The sequence below is a fragment of the Mobula birostris genome, chromosome 11 (genome assembly GCF_030028105.1).
Source record: "Mobula birostris isolate sMobBir1 chromosome 11, sMobBir1.hap1, whole genome shotgun sequence".
In the NCBI taxonomy this organism is placed as follows: domain Eukaryota; kingdom Metazoa; phylum Chordata; class Chondrichthyes; order Myliobatiformes; family Myliobatidae; genus Mobula; species Mobula birostris.
In genome coordinates this window covers 90,317,090-90,334,247 of record NC_092380.1, presented here as the reverse complement: position 1 = coordinate 90,334,247, position 17,158 = coordinate 90,317,090, and the positions used below count along the sequence as shown (strand labels likewise).

General features: G+C 41.5%; 1 protein-coding gene across 1 annotated transcript in view; it reads right to left on the bottom strand.

Annotated features, from left to right (window-relative positions):
• The window catches only part of alx4a (ALX homeobox 4a), a 40,274-nt gene extending 24,329 nt beyond the window's left edge, over positions 1–15,945 (bottom strand). Inside the window, exon 1 of the mRNA XM_072273167.1 lies at positions 15,594–15,945. Coding sequence (XP_072129268.1) covers positions 15,594–15,945 — 352 coding nt within the window. The remainder of the gene's footprint in view (positions 1–15,593) is intronic.
• Between the last annotated feature and the right edge of the window lie 1,213 nt (positions 15,946–17,158).

The following is a 17,158-nucleotide window of genomic DNA, read 5'->3' as shown; positions in this document are numbered from 1 at the left end:
AAAGAGCGAGGACCAACCCATCTATCCCTCCTTTCCCGGGGCGACCGACTTCTTTATGTTCAGAACAAGGATCTTTCTTACCTTCCAGCCTCTATGATAGTACGCATTGAAAGTCAAGTCTGATTTCCACGGTGGAGCTTCTACAGTTGACCGGCTCAACAAGATGCTAAAAGTGCTTTTATTTCCGAATAGGAGGTGAACGCAAGGAATACCCTGCCCAGAGCGAGTAGAAGTGACAATGTGTGTTTTATCAGCGGTTTTTTTTTCCCTTAGTGAAAGTGATGCCGGGAACTCGCGCTCCCCTCAGCCTATGATTTAAGGAGCGGAAAAAGCCAAGAGAAAATGCGTCATTATCCCATGTGTCCTCAGTCTCCCCAAAGAAACCTATTCCTAGGACGTGTAGCGTCGAGCCGCTCCCAGCACTTCACTCACACACAATCATTCAAAAGATTTTACAATGGAAATCTCATCTGTAGGCGTGTTTCAGAGACGCCACGAAACGAAACTCTTTCGACTTATATGCAAAATATGTATATGGTTCACATTCGAAATTTTGCAATCTGTTTTTTAGCCTGCATTCATCCATTTTCCATTGAAAATCACTGCAAATTTCCCAGAGCATATCCCCGCCCCTTATAGTACAGTGGGAAATTAGCTAGTTACAACCTTACCAAGTACAATGCACGGTGCAAAACGATGCGGAGATAATTTAGAGTCTGTTGTGACAAAATTCACCATAGTGTAAGCAGATACAATTAGACTGGATTTTGGAACTATTGCCATAATCTGGACGTGCTCTGTGGCTGCATCTGCTGTAAAGTTTTTATTGATCGTTAACTGTAATAAAATTGTGAACTCTACTCTTCGATTGCCTTTCGAATGCAAATGTTCGAAAACAGAAATGTTCTCAATGTGGCATATTCTCAAAATCTTTTAAGTAGTGATTTATATACAACAGAAAGGTACTGACTACATTTAGACAAACATAATACGTTGTTTTTAATGTTTTCAGCACAAATAATAAGCACCTGAACGTTACCAATTATTTCGTTGGATCAGCGTTGGCCCAAATTTCCTAAACATAATTCCCTTTGTAAATTAGGCTATAATGTGCAATCTGAATTTGCAGAGTTTTGCTTCAGAAACGTTTTACCGTCTATTCAATGGATTTAAAATTTTGCAAATATGACTTTAAACTTTCATAGCACACTTGGGAATTAACTAAAACTAATCACAATTCCGATTATCGCAGCATATTTTTTGCTGTTCTTCTGAGCTCTCAAACAGGTATGCCTAGAGCAGAGTTGTGCACTAATATTTTATCAACTCCTTCTTGGCTTTGTTTTGGCAGAGGAGCTTTAAGATGGAAGCGGTCTATTTCATCTCAGTTTGAAACAGATGTTTAGAGTTCCCAGTGCTCCGGAGCGCCAGCTGACTAGGGACCCATATGCAGACTTTATATTGGGAGTCGGAAACACTCATGGTGTCAAGAAGTCTGAAATAAATGTACTTCTTTTCGTTTTGGTGATACGGCATTCCATGTAGAGACAGATTGTAGATTGCAGGGTAAATTAGGTCTATGCAAGAAAACATACGATTTTGTTGAAAAAGTGATGTACCTACGTGATCAGGGACCTGAAGATTACATATGAATTCCTAGTCGGCTGATTCTCCCATACTTTGAGAACTCGTAAGAGATATCAGTACGAGATTGCAGACCCACTCCCGCCCCCCCCCCCCGATTATGCCCTGGCTGCGCGATTTTGTATAGAATTTTTGCATAGAATCGTGATAAATGAAACAGAACCGATAAGTTCTTTGGCCTCGCTTGCCTCACCATTCAATAAAATCATGAATGATATTTCACTTCACACCACTCTTGTGTGTTAGAAGTTAGTACATACACTCTTATGTACTAACTCCTAACTCCTTATACACTGATTCGCTTCATCAATGGATTTCCGGAAACTGAATCCTGGAATCCTACGGCACAGAAAGAGACTCTAGAATCAGACACCCGTGTATACTGGTTTCCCTTTACGGTGACTGAGCATCCACAATGATGCTGGATGGATAAATTCAAATATTCCATTCCTCTCAGTGGAGACGAATACCTTTTAATTTCAATCCTGAGTGGACAATTCCCTATTTTGACCCCGCCCCAGGTAGCCAAGGGGAATATAGTTATCCTGCATGTTACCCTTTAGGAATTCTGCATCTTTCATTTGGAGAGGAAGGGCCGAGTCTGCTCCCTCTCTAGAGTGTTGCACCAGTCAGCCATTCTTGGCTGGCGCTAAGTGTCAGGTTTGTTCTCCTTTCGGATTAACCGGGTCACGATATGAAACGTTCCTGACTGGACCCTTGTTTTTTTACGAGCTAGCTCGACGCTCAACCCGGCACGGATGGAAATCCGTGGAAAGCATGCTCGGAGGGGGACTTGGATTCGAACTCGAGAGCTTTCGCTCCGAAGTCCGGCGCTGATGCCACTGCGCCACCAGCCGGTCTGCTTAATCGTGTCTCAAAGGATAATCCACGCCACTCTATCTGGTGAACATTTGTTGTACTTCCTCTGCCACATGACTATTTTTACAAACGTGAGAAGATCGAACCTATATGCAATGTTCCGGCTACTGTCTCACGAGTCTTTTGCTCAAAATATCTCGTAATAAAAGTCAATAAACACATTGCCTTTGCAATTATTTCCGTGCTTGCTATCTTCAGTGATTTGTGTATAGGGCAGGGATTCCCAACCTTGAGTCCGCGGACCTCTGACCTAATGGTATTGGTCTGTGGTATAAAAATGTTTGGGAACCTCTGGTATAAGTCTATTTTGATTCCTCAGAAGGTTAATACCGTTCAGTCTTCACTAAGTTTTGGAGGAAATCAGCAGGTCAGCCAGCATCTATGGAAAGGAATCAACAGTCGATGTTTCCGGCCCAGACCCTTCATCAGGACTCTACCGATGAAGTGTCTCGGCCCGAACCGTCGACTGTTGATTTATTTCCATGGATGTTGCCTGACCGGCTGAGTTCCTCCAGTATGGTGTGTGTGTGTGTTACTCTGGATTTCCAACATCTGCATAATCTCTTGTGTTCAGTCTTCACTATATAGGAATGCACTGTTTTTCTACTTTCTCTTCTGCCAAAGTTCACAGCTTTAAAATTTCCAGGCTACATTCTACCTCCCCTGTTCTTGCTTACTCATTTACTCTGTCTATACACCCCGCACCGAAACGTCTTTGTACCCTCCTTTTTATGGTCATCGTCTCTTATCCTTGGATTATCAAACAACTTGAATAAGTTAGATTTGATCCCCTCACGAAAATTCTTGATATTGAGCTTATGTATCTGGAGACCAAGCCACTGATATCTGACGCATACCATTAGCCATTGCCTCCCAAATCCGTCCAAAATCGACTCGTTCAACCCTACTTTCTTTTTTCTGTCCGCTACTGATTCTCAATTCACGTTAGCACACTGCCTCTAATTCAGCGTGCTCTAATTTTGTTCAATACCCTCTTGCATAGCACTTTATCAAAGCCCTATTGAAATTCCAAATGCACCATAACGCGCCCTCCGCCCCACTTCACTTATCCGCTATTTTAAACTTCAAAACCCCAATAGATTTGTCAAACACGATTTCCCTTTCATAAATCCCTGCTGAGTTTGTCGAATCCAATTAATTTCCAAGCGCTCCCTTACCACTTTCTGGAAGATAGATTCCAGCGTTTTCTAACTACTGGGGTTCAAGATGGAATTTCCTTCGCCGCACAGAGCTGTAAGCCGCATTTTGGGTATTTGATTTGTACTGAGGACCCCGGACTATTAGTCTACCCAGCATATATTAAAACAATCCCTTTGAAGCACATCCTCCATGGACTCCGCAGTCAGCTTGCCGACCCAATGCTGGGCTGTGTAACAGGAAATGATTGCAATTTATCAATCGCAAATTAAGCTGAGGTAAAGAATCTTTGACCCATTTGATCAGCGTTCCTGCCGTGCTATTTTCCTTCTCGCTAGCTGGAGATTCCCTCTCTAGCTTTACTGTGATTTCGGTGCCCTAGGTTCAACTTGCTTTCCTGCCAACCTGTTTCAGCTGTTGAGTGCTGTCTGCAAATAAACACTTGGACTGTTAACAGTTCCTTCACGACCTTGAACGGTGTATTTTTATACTGCTTAGTAGAAGAGGTCCCAAACTTTTTTTTTAATTCACACTTTAGGTGTTCCTCCTGCCCAATGAATTTTAACAGCCTTTCCGTTGGCGCAACGCTATTACAGCACCAGTAACCCAGAGTTCAGTTTCCGCCGGCGTCTGTACAGTACTCGCTCCCAGCCTCCAATTCGAACGTGTACTGCGAAGCAACCTGCCGTTTCGCTCCCAGGTTGCAGTGCTGTCCCTTCTGGATTGCTTGCTCAGAGAACACCTAGTTCAAGATTTAAGAATCAGGATTGTTTATTGTCATTCTTCAGTGCATAAGTGTAAAGGTGAACGAAGTGATTGTTATTCCGCATTAAAAAAAACAATGTTTAAAGTACATATAAAAGCCAAACAAAACATACAATAGATATAAATAGAAAAACAATCCATATAATACAATGTCCACGTAATTTTCTTCGTAATTCGACGCCTAACACTCGGGTCCCAATTGTCTCTTCGTAATTCCTAGAGCCCGGATATATTATATCGTATGGTGGCTAAACTCGCACCCTACTCCGGGTAGTAATTCGAAAGCCCGCGCGCACATCTAAATGCTAAGAACACGAACACCATGTAAGATGGCACATGAGTAATTCAAACAGTTTCACGCATCCCCCAAGAAGTGTTCTCATTAAATTATATTATGTAATCAGAAGGATTGACCGTGCACGACGGTTCCTTTATAGCTACATTGCACTTGGAACTCTTCTCTGCCAAACCCCAGGGGCACATTCGCTTTAATGCAGGTGTTTAGGGGTCTGGCGGGGCAGGTTTCCAGCTGCATGGCGCGTAGTTTCGCATGCGCACGACCAGTGGCAGCAAAGGTCACATCGAAACAACCACGTCGGCGCCCACCCTTTACAGAAAAGGAAGACATTCAGCTAATGGAAAGACTTTAAAAGAAGAAGACATGCGTTGAAGGTATAAGAATGGGAATGCACTGCAGAAATTTCCTATACTCGTGGTCACCTTATTTGTTGTAACTACATAACCCAATGGAAGAGTATTGACAAATACAGCGTGTTCCGTGTTCCTCATGCAGTTTATTCCTAGCCCTGCAATGCGGATTCGGGCTTGCTAATTTGGAATTGAAAATTCATTGTGAACGTTTGTTTGCAATTAACTAATGACGTTTATTACTATTGAACAATGACTTTCATATTGTACAAGTGACTGACTTTTAGAAAAGATGGGAATCATGGAACGCTCTAGCCATTCTGCCCATCTTGAAGGTGTCTACTTTCGAGACTCTTTCCGCACAGCCTCTTAACGTGTTTACCTATTTTGTATTTCAATGTCCCACTCAGTCAGCTTTTGCCACCCTTTCAGGAGTATTACTTTCCTGACCATGGAAGTTTTTTAAATACGTTTTGGAAGTTTCCTTCAATCGCCTTCAATCGTTTTCCTTCTGTTTCCATCGGTTACCTATCTACCTGCCAAGGAATATAGTTTGTTTTACTTCCTTTCTCGATCCAGGCCACTTAAATAGTTTCACACAACCTCTTGACCTTATTTGGTGTAAGCAGAACAACATCAGAGTGCTCGGCTTCGTTACATACTTGGTTGCTATTCCTCGGTCCCATTCAGATAAATATCTTCTGACTCTTCCCTTTGAGACCATGGAATCCTCGAAGTGTGAATCCCAGCATACCACTTCAGTACATCATTACAGTCATTAACTGGAGAAATACTTGTATCTACCGAAAATATTAAAACCTAAACTAGGCAGCGTTTCTGTACTTTGCTGTGTTTCTCTGTGATGAGTATTCACTTGAGGCTCCAAATTTCATCTGGTTAAGGTACCATAACCTCCCTGGTATGTCAATGTATAAGAAGCTTCCGCAAACTCCACATTAAACTCAAGAATTTATGCAAACCTGCTCGGTGAAACCATTGAAAATAAAATGCGTGACATATTTGATCGTTTTACGTAAGAAAGTGGAGAAGACTAGTTACACTTTAAAGTCATAAGATAAACAAATGTTTCACGGACCTTAAAATAAATCTTTAAAACACTCTGAATAAGTTTCAAGGCATTTAGCTTAGCCTACGATGCATGATAAAATTCACAGAAAATTGCTGTCTGTCTGTCTGTATCTTGTTTTACGGCGGTTGGCATCCATACGTAGCTCCATATATAGTCAGTATTTAACGTCGTCAAACAACACCTGTAAAATTCATCAGTCCAATACTCGGGCATAGTGCTCATTAATAGCACTACAACTGCCAATTTACAGGCGTTCCGTCTATCCTGAAAGTCTTTTCACTCCCCTACGATTCTCACATTGTTTCCCTCGCTTCAATTGCCACCTGATTGCTTTTTTTTTCGCTGCAGAACTGGGAACCCGGGAATTCTCACATGTAAAATTTAAAAGAAACACACGGCAGTTTTGGCAATAAACTACAACCAGTACAAATGTCAATGTAGTCGATATGGGACAAAACATGAGGAATCTCTCTGCCACATTCCATGAGGCTAAAGGTTGGCAAATAAGGATTGTACTGCTTGGCGTACAGTGCATTGCCACAGGGTTGTTCTCAGTACCGAGCTGTCTCTTCCGTGTTTTGAGTGTTCAGGAGGGAGTACATTCTAACACGGTTCTTGCCACCAGGCTGAAATAAATGAAAAATGTACAGTACAGATCTTGGGACATTCATAATCTGACTAGTTGAGTTTCAACCTTAATACAATTGCATAGCTTGGTGTGTAAAGTCTCATGTTTTGGTTAATCTTGTTCTGGAGGAGGGAAAAATATACGGTTCCTTTTTTAAAATAGTGCATAATTACAATAAGTGGTACGCTTAGAGAATAATGGGGCAGTAAATTTTAAATGGCATGGGATAGAGACATCAAAAATATTTTGTCCTTCAGTCCCTTTGTTAATTGCTTGACTTCCTCATCCTGTAACTCCCCCAAATACATTTTGACGTTATGCAGAACACTGCAGTATTAGCATGAAGTGGAAGTACTATTCTTAAAGGGTATGGAATAATTTCCTCTTGATGTGTTTTAATAAGACCAATTACTGTTGAGTGAGCGTAGCGATGGATATCATCCAGTATACAAAATTTTAAAACACAGCCCCAGAAATGTGACAGTAAACTTTATTGTGAAATCTATATGAGCAAAAATAGTTCTTTGCACTGAAAAAATAACAGGTACAGCGGCATGTTATTTGTAATGTAAATAAATCTAGAGAATGTTTAAGCAAAGCACTGTATAGATGATTATGACAGAGGCTCACATTTAGAGCCTGTGTTCAAAACGAAGGGATAACAATTTCTTAATATTGTATATCGTAATGAACTTGCATGTATTACAGTTGAGAAGTGCCGACCTGGTTCCTAATGACCATGTGCCTAGAGGACAAAACGATACCGAATTGTTTATAATATGGTCATGATAGACATGGTTCGCCGACTTTACAGATCGACTGCTGTTGGTTACAGAGAAAAAAAGTTTCACTGATGCAGGATGGTGTTGCCAACTGTTCGGGTAGAGGGAACTTGAACCAATAGTATTTTGTGTAACGTGAGAATGTTTTATGCGGACACTGACACTGTTTAATGATATTGGAGGTGCTCCATTCTGCAGCGTTCAGGACCAGAATGAATGATAAGAACTGGCAACACACATAAAAGTTGCTGGTGAACGCAGCAGGCCAGGCAGCATCTCTAGGAAGAGGTGCAGTCGATGTTTCAGGCCGAGACCCTTCGTCAGGACTAACTGAAGGAAGAGTGAGTAAGGGATTTCTACTTTGTACCCAAATCGAGCTTCATGCCAAAGGTACCAGTGCTTCAGTTAATTCTCTAAAAATATAGTGCATATAGTGGAAATTCTCTTTTCATATCAACATAATTTCATATTACCACTGAGGATGGGTGGGTCATGGCTTAAGCAAGAAAGGTGAGATGTTTAAAAGGATCTTGAGGGGAACTACTTCACTCAGAGGCTGGTGAGAGCGTGGAACTATCTGCCAGCAGAGGTGGTGGGAGTGGGTTCGATTTCAACATTTAAGAGAAAATTTCGATAGGTATACGGATAGGAAGGGTATGTATGACTATGGTGGGAGTGCAGGTCTATGCGGCTAGGCAGCATAATAGTTCGGCACGGACTAGATGGACCGAAGGACCTTCTTCTGTACTGAATGCTCTATGACGCTATGAGTATAATGAATTATGTTTCAAATTTAAATGCTAAAATTATAAACAGGGATTACTGGAATCTGCAAGGTAAAGCCCAGAGGGGGTTCGAACTTGCACGTTCACTTAAAAATGTGATTCAGTCATTTGTTTCTCTTTGTACCCTTATTTATTTTTCTTATAACAGCGTGTTTAAAAAAAAAGAAACACACTGCTATGGAGTACTTGAAGATGAATCGTGCAGTGTGATTTGGGCAAAAACTAATACGGATTTTTTTTGCTCATTTAGTAATAAAATTTGGTTAACTGGTGCATACAATATGTGAGATTCAGTTACCAGTTTTATTGTTTTTTTTATATTCTTGTAAAATAGTTTACTTTGCACGCGAACTTGAATCTGAGAACATGAACTGAAGTAAAGAGATGAAATAAGGGGAGCATATAACTGAATCCAAACTGACAGTTTATTAGTCTGCCCCCTCGGTCGCAAATCTCAGCAACCGTAGAATGAGTAGTTCACTTGGCAGTAAATAGAGTGAGATTCCAGGTAGTTCGATAACGGATGTTGTAGCCCTACTATTCAATTAAAAGTTTGAGATTAATATGACCCACTAAGGTGCACCCCACGCCCATATACCGTTTTCCACCAATGTGGTGTCTAAGTATTGCATACGTCACTTCCATTCTGTTGGCACAAAATGTAGATGGCTACCTGCTCTCTTAAACCGGCTTTATTGTCACTGACCTCACTTGGAAACGCCGTTGTAATATTACTCTCCATAAACACTCCAGTCGTCAGTTTCTCTGGGTGCGCATCATTGACTTAATCTTATTAAAGTTCACCTTGAAGACGGATGAAATATTTTCACCAAACTTGAATAAAGGTGGTTAGTCAATTAAAATATATCGTTGTAGGAAACTGTGAGGTCACCTTATTGCTGTGCTTATGTGATTAATCTATCCGATAGATTCTGTTGTGTGAAAGAAATGTCGGTTATTGAAGGAAGATTTTAGCCACTCATGCCATCATGGCCTTGACACCCCACCACCCCCCACCCCGACCCCGCTCTTTCTTCTAGACCGGGTAGATGAAAGCTGAATTTACTTAACAACTTCTACTTCAACTCCCTTTAAATCCTGATGAGTAACGAATACTTCTGTATTTCGATATATAATCCAATTTTATTAATAAAAAGAAAATATACAAACTGCGACTAAAAAATATATCTCCGAGCCTCGGATTGGAAATTTTTCTGATAAAACACACAAAATGCTAAAGGAACTCAGCAAGTCAGGCGGCAGCAGTGGAGGGAGATGAACGGTCGATGTTCATCAAGACTGATTCACCTCTGATTATTCCTCTCCATAGACGCTGCCTGGCCCGCTGAGTTCCTCCAGCACTTTGCGGGTGTAACTTTGGATTTCTAGCATCTGTAAAATGTTTGGTGTTATAGTTTTCTTGATATAGCTTCTCCACCGGATGGCACATCAGGACTATTTTCACGGCTGTGTAAAATGGCAGGACACCACTACTATTTAAAATGAATTAGGAATGGTGCATAAACGGTGTGTTTTTCCGCGACACTAATGTAACCTATAAACGAATATTGATATAAATACAACCAAGTAGCACGGACACGCGTGAAGCTGATGATGACACTCACTGCCTGCCCTGATGCAAACTCGAGAAGCTGCATTTTTGCAATTCTGCTCTGCATATGGTTGCATGTCATATTATCTTATGTTCAGATGAAACTTGGCACTTATTCCAAATTTTTCGAAGGGTAGCTCTAGTTGATTAAATCAATTAACGGGCCTGGCTGCTAGTTTGATCCCTTTGTTCTGAAATCAGAACATAATGAAACGAGTCTAGGTTATGAAGATTCCAACATCCACGATATCACGAGGTGATATCGTATTATGGTGAGCATGTGAGTCCTTCCAAGCAATATAATTAGTCGGATCTAAATATCTCTGGGTCACTTTTATATGAGGTAGGATAAACATATTTACAGTTATCTCTGTTATTTTTGCCATGGCTACCAAATCGTTCCTTGCCAAAGGATACATTGGAAAACAATAAACAGCTTGAGTTCTCTTGTGTCTGCTTTTGTACTGTGCAGATACTTTGGCTTGCGATCTTGGCAATAATCCAACAAGAGAATTTTGTTTTATGATTCATTACAGCATAATGGACGTATTAAGGCATCCTGTAGCGTGTCAGTCCTGGAATAAGATTTAATTGGGACATATGACCAAAATCTTAGCATTTTTGCGCGTTTTATTTTTCCTTCTGTATAACTGGAAAAGAAGCCGAGGTAATGAAGAATGTATTGTCCTGGTGTATGTCCACTCATTAGAAAAGTTCGTCAGTTACTCCGTTAAACTTGTAATATGGAAATACTCTATCTAAGTTAAAGAAATTCTGCCTTTCTGCCCTACCCAAGGAGGAAAACCGTGGGGTTTATACAAATATTATTAGCATAGGGTCAAGCTGTCAGGCGACGTTATTTACACGGTAATCTTTTACCGTACAAGACAGCCTCAGCTCGTCACAAGAAGGGCTCAGCAAAATCCATTCGGGGAAGCATTTACACTTCGATAAGGTACCCGTATATTTACTTACTACTCTATTACAGTGCTTTGAAAAAGTATTCAGCACCAACCCTTTGTTCACATAAATCAGTATTAATTCCAGGGTTTATGATCAACTTCACTGTGAATTTTTATTTTTGAATCACATGCTCCGTTTTTTCCACAGCAGGGCCCCCGGAAACAGGGAAAATTGTTGAGTAAGTAAAACTAAAAATTCAAAAATTGAAATGTCAGCAATTCAAAAGTATTCGCCCCCTTTGCTCAGTACTCAGTTGAACCACCGGTAGCAGCTATTACAGCCAGTAGTCTTTTTGGATACAGGTTATTACTCTATTAGTTTTGCACAACGTGATGGAGCCCATTCCCCCTTGCAAAATTGCTCAAGCTGTGCCAAGCTAGTTGGCGAGCGGCGGTGGGCAGCAATCTTTTGGTCTTGCCAGAGATGTGCGATAGCTAAGGCCAGGACTCTGGCTAGGTCACTCAAGAATATCAGTTTTCTTCATTTGAAGCAACTCCGTGGTTCAACTTCGTTCTGCTGAAAGACGAACTCTCTCCCCATTTTAAGCTTTCTGGCAGAGGCGAGCAAGTTTTTACTCAGGGTCCCTCTGTATTTATCTTGCCATTACTTCTGACCAGATTGCCAGACCCTGCTGCAAAAGAGCATCTCCATAGGATGATGCTACCTCCACCTTTTACAGTAGGGGTAGAGTTACCTGTCTGATAGATAGATAGATATACTTTTTTGATCCCGAGGGAAATTTGGTTTCGTTACAGCCACACCAACCAAGAATAGAGCATGAATATAGCAATACAAAAACCACCAACAATCAAACACCAAAATGCAAACTGTGCCAGATGGAAAATAAGTCCAGGACCAGCCTATTGGCTCAGGGTGTCTGACCCTCCACGGGAGGAGCTGCACGTTCGATGGCCACAGGCAGGAACGACCTCCCGTGCTGCCAAGTGTTGTATCACGGTGGGCAATATTAGATATATGCCACACGTACCGCTTAGCGTTGAGGCCACCAAATTCCACTTTAGTCTCATCCGACCTCAAGACCTTCTTCGACATCTTTACAGCATATCCTACGTGACGCTGAGCAAAGTCTCCATGGGCAAGGGCTTCTTCCTTGCCACTCTTCTACAAAGTACCCTTTTTGTGCAAGGCCTTAGAGATTGTGGAGCCATGAACTTCATCTCTGTTGCAGCCACTGACATTTACAGCTCATTCAGAGTAACTGTTGGCGTCACAGTAGCCTCTCTTACAAGTGCCATTCTTCTCCGGCGACTAAGTTTGGAGGGGCGAACCGACCTGGGTAGTGTGGCTTCAGTTTCTTATTTTGTCCACTTTTTCATGATGGACGGCACTGAGCTCTAAGACATGTTCAGTGCCTTTGTGACGGTTTTGTACCCTTCACCAGATTTGTGCTTCTCTATTACCATTTCCCTGGCTTGTTTTGATGCTCTTTTGCCGTCACTTTGGTCTGATCTGTTGAAAATCTACCATACTGTTAGGCCTTACAGAGAGAGGGGGTATTTATTCTTATGAATTCATTGAAAACAGGTGAACTTCCAATTCTACATCAATAAATTGGGTGAGTTGGTAAGGTAATATACAGTATTGCACCTGAGGAAAATTAGTACAGCAATTACAAAGAGGATGAATACTTTTTCAGGGTCACGATTTTGGTTTTTAATTTGTAATAAATTGTTGACAGGTTTTGGAAGTTTTTTGATTTGACATGATGCACTATGTTTTGTAGATTAGCTCAAAAATCCTACTTTAATATATTTTAAATTTAGCAAATGATACAGTAAAATGTGAAACTAGTTGTGGGGGCTGAATATCTTTTCAAAGCACTGTAGATTTCCCATAAATCTACAAACAGATGAATAGAATTAACACTCCTGTTTGGATCCAGCTGACAGATTCGAATGGAAAATTTACCTCTGCTATAATTCGGTTTCGTGCAGAAACAGAGATTTAGTCTGGGATTTGAGGGAAGAGAAATAAGTTGAGATCTTAAATGCTCGAAGGGCTTTCAAGTTCATTTTGGTGCTTTACCTTAATTAGGCGCAGTAAACACGTAATACAACTTGTTAGAAATTTATTGAAATCAACTGTTTGAACGTCAGCATTGTGTATTTCTTTCAGCTCGAATGCTTCGTACTGCATATTTGCTTTTTCAACATGGTCCACTAAAGTATTTTCGACCAAATTTCTAAGCCTTAAATGTCACAACTTTTGTTTTTATTGAAACTAGCATAGTTTATGGAATATTGAAAGATTTAAGTAAGAATTCTTAAATGTCATTCGGTTGCGTGTATCTAACTGGAATCCATTCGTTTACCACATTGCTTACCTTCACAACTTGGGAGCCGTCCATCTCGAGTATTTACACTTGTTGCGAAGTATAATTATAAATCCCAACTGTGTTATTACCCTTAAAACGTGTCATCAATTAAATTAAGGATTGTATCTTTTTTCCGAAAATAAATATATTCTGCTTCACCTCTGCTACCACTATCTCTGCTGGTCTCCCATTTTCACCTCAAATCTGACCAAGTTCACATCGCTATTGTTAATAACCTAAACCGCAGCAAATGCAACTCACACATCGCCATCCTTGTGTTCACTGACCTATATATACCAGCTGTTTGATCAGTCACATCTTGAATTCGATGTTCTTGGTTTTGTTTTGTCTCCACGGCATCGTCATCTTCTCTCTCTCCACTATCACTCACATCCACCCCGCCAAAACCACCCCCGCCCTCCAATCAGCAGATACACTGTAACCTCCACGAGCCTCCGGAGAATTGTGTGTCCTCCAACACAAGACGCCTGCCTATTCCTCATTTTCTTTATCCCACCACTGCCCAGTATGGAATCCCCCTTCCCCCTCCCCCCACCCGCCACCACCAAGCACATCCACCCAGCTCCTAAACATTAACCGTCTTAGCACCCTGCTCTCCACTGATTTTCCCTTTAAATCTTGCATCATTAAATCACCCGCAATAATAGGACCTCATTCAGTTTGGTATTTACCGGGTTTCTGTGAAACGCCTTTGGTTGTTTTGCTCCCTGGAAAGCAGGTTTTAAAGAATCTCGAACCAAAAGTGAAAAACTCATTTTCAATAGAAGATGAGCACCCAGGAAGGAGTGTGCTACTTGATTTTAATGTCTGACTTTAAATTCTTTTTTTTTTGTTCATTTTATTTGTAAAATTGCAACCCAAGGAAACGTTCAAATGCAATGATCTTTTTCAAACTACAAAATAAGTTTATTATCAAAATACGTATATGTCACCACATACTTCTTAAATATACTATATTTAAGGGTTGACGATTGAAACCCGGATCTTACTAGAGTATCTGTAAATCTTCCATTACTTGAAGGTACTTGATTGTCCTCGGGCTGTGGTGCAGTTATAACACCTCGACTTCTCCGCTTGAGATTCTCACAAAAACAAAAAAGAAATCCAAAAAAAAGTTTGGAAGAAATCTATTCTCGTTCTGTGATGGTGATTCTTTGCTACGAAATTCGTATCTTTCCCAAATGTTTCCACTATTTAACGATAGAAGTAAACTAGAGTTGCCATCAAGGGTTCAATGTTAAGTTACAGCCAGCAGAGAAACAGTAACAATGTTGCCTGCAAGCTGAAAGTGACATTGACCCTTTCACAAGATTGATCGTCACTCGTCAAATTGCTCCCAAAGAAAAACAAAGCTAATGTTTACAGCATAAATCAGCCAGAAGCACTCAGCTTCCCCCCCCCCCCACTTTCTCTCTCTCTCTCTTTAGACGGTGTAGGTTGAGATGTGCATTGTGTAGGGGTCAATACGCTGTAAGAGTCAGCGGAGTTTTTGCTGTTTAATGGGCGACAGCGTAAAAGTTTATCCAGTTTAAACCAGGGATGTCCAAAGAATTGGAGCCGTCTATGCGCCCGAGCCGACTGATGGATGAGTTGTTAATATAACCCGGCACCTTTCGACTCGGGGCGCCGCTCCTTCATCAGCTCGGACTCTTTGAGTTATTGCCCAGTGTCCACTCACACGGCAACTTAACGGGAATTGATGTACAGGTGCGGCAGGGACTGAAGAGCGGAGATGGGGCAATGGATTCCACAGTGCCATCTCGCACTTACAAACCAAACACTAGTCTGTCCTAGGACGCGCCCCGTCCCCCAGTTCCGTACGGCCATTCCTAGTAACCAAATCGTCAAAGTTGTATTTCTTTTGTGGTCCCCTTGCTCTCTAATGAGCAGTTTTATTTAATCTACTCGAATCTGCCTTTTGCTCGAAGCAACGAAGCGCCTTTCTAATTGTCTAAAGCCCCGTTATTCTGCAACATAGTTCACTGAGGCAAAAAAAACGGTCAAAATATGAGTTAAAACGAAGCAAACAATACTTGCACACTCACAGATCCAAGACATCCTCTGCCTCTCCGCAGCCTGTTTCGTCACACAATAAATGGATTTTAGCGCGTTAAAATGTACTACTGGGAATAAGTTCTAGGCTTGACACTGCGGAGCACCAGTCTTTTAAAGGTGCCACGATTATATTGAAGTACGATTTAATTTCACGCGATGTAAGAGCAAATATTCAATTACTTCCAACCCAAATGGCCCGAGATGAAGTTCCCCCAAGGGATGACTCACCGTAGCAGGGTATCAAGGCGCCGTTGGGGCTCGCTTCTTGAATCTTCTTGTTTTGAACAGGGGACTTAGCCGTCCGGCCAGCGCTCTGCATATAGAGATATTTGTTAAATGCGCTGTCGCCGATGGGGTTTTGAACGTTGGTATCCAATGACTCGCATTCCTGGTGGAAAGGGTTCCTTGACTTGTCACCATAATTTTGGCCTTTGTTGGCCAGGAAGTTGGGGCCGAACTTGTCAGTTGGCTGGAATGTTCGAAAAGGAGCGTGTTGATGCTCTCTCCCCTGCGGAGCTGTGTTATAATACGAATCCATGCTGGTTATCTCACAATATGACACGCAGGTCTCCCCGTTCATTCCCCCCAAAAATACAAGTTTCGAGTACTCAAGGAAAGCGCGCTGCCAGAGTCGCAGCGCGGAAATGACTTGCGAGCGATTCGGAATCGCGGAGCAGAGATGGGAGTCGACTTGAACTCGAGTCCTTTTGTGGGTTTTTCCGTGAGAGGCAGGGGCTTGCAGATGCAACAGCTTGCTATATCCCAGACCCTCAGCGTCTCCCACCTCTTCCCCCCAATTAATATGTAGATCAGATAAATGGGGAGGTCAGATCTCCTCACAAAACACTTCAAAAGAAGAGTCAATTAAACACATGACAGTAATGTAATTAGGAGGATGAATATATATCTGTTCCTATCTTAAAATCCAACCAGGGTCAATTTAATGAGCATGCTGTTCTTGATTTGCAACGCCCCTGTTGAGTCCCGTCTTTGTCTGAACGCTGCAACTCTGATTCGTTTCTCTTGTTTTTTTTTTAACAACGATAAGGTTACGCATAAGCATCGGCGTCAGAAAGTGAAGTTTAGTTGAAGTCTGTAAAATATTGTCATTCGCATTTCAGTGTTTAACAAGGGAACAGCCTGAAGTGAACGGTGGCTTGAATATACATTTATTAAAAGAAAATTGACATCGAGTCTTAAATGTCTTTCTAATCGAAATATTTTTCTCACCTCGCCGGTCTAGTCGACTAAGCATTGGTAACAGTCGCGTTCAGTGATTGCCAGTTTCACGTTTCGTTAACTGGTTGAAACGGTAAATCATTTCAGCAATATGCCACTTTGGTTAGAGCTCTGCGGTCACGTCTCGGTGTTCGTTGCCTAAGCAGAATCTCGCTTTGACGCTGTTTGGGGAATCGGTTCAAACGCTCGATGCCGATCCACGACAGTGGGCGAACTCGCCTGCTCATCATTTCAAAAAAAACTTGGTGCTGCCATTGTTAATTCTTTCCTTAAATAACCCTGGGACCTAATGAAAACCAACTCAGAAGTTTCAATTTAAACTTCCTTTATCTTCGTCCTCCCCCCGCCCCCCAGACAATTCAGTGTTAAGAGCAAGTTTCTAAACCCCTTGGAGCAACATCTTTAACAAATTTGTACCTGAACGATTTTGCTAATATTTTATAACATTTACATGAAATATTTATAACATGTTTATTTATAAGGATCTAGCCACAAAATCGGGGAAAATAAGCTGAGCATGATTCAGAATACAGTAACGTAAAAGCTGAAGAAAC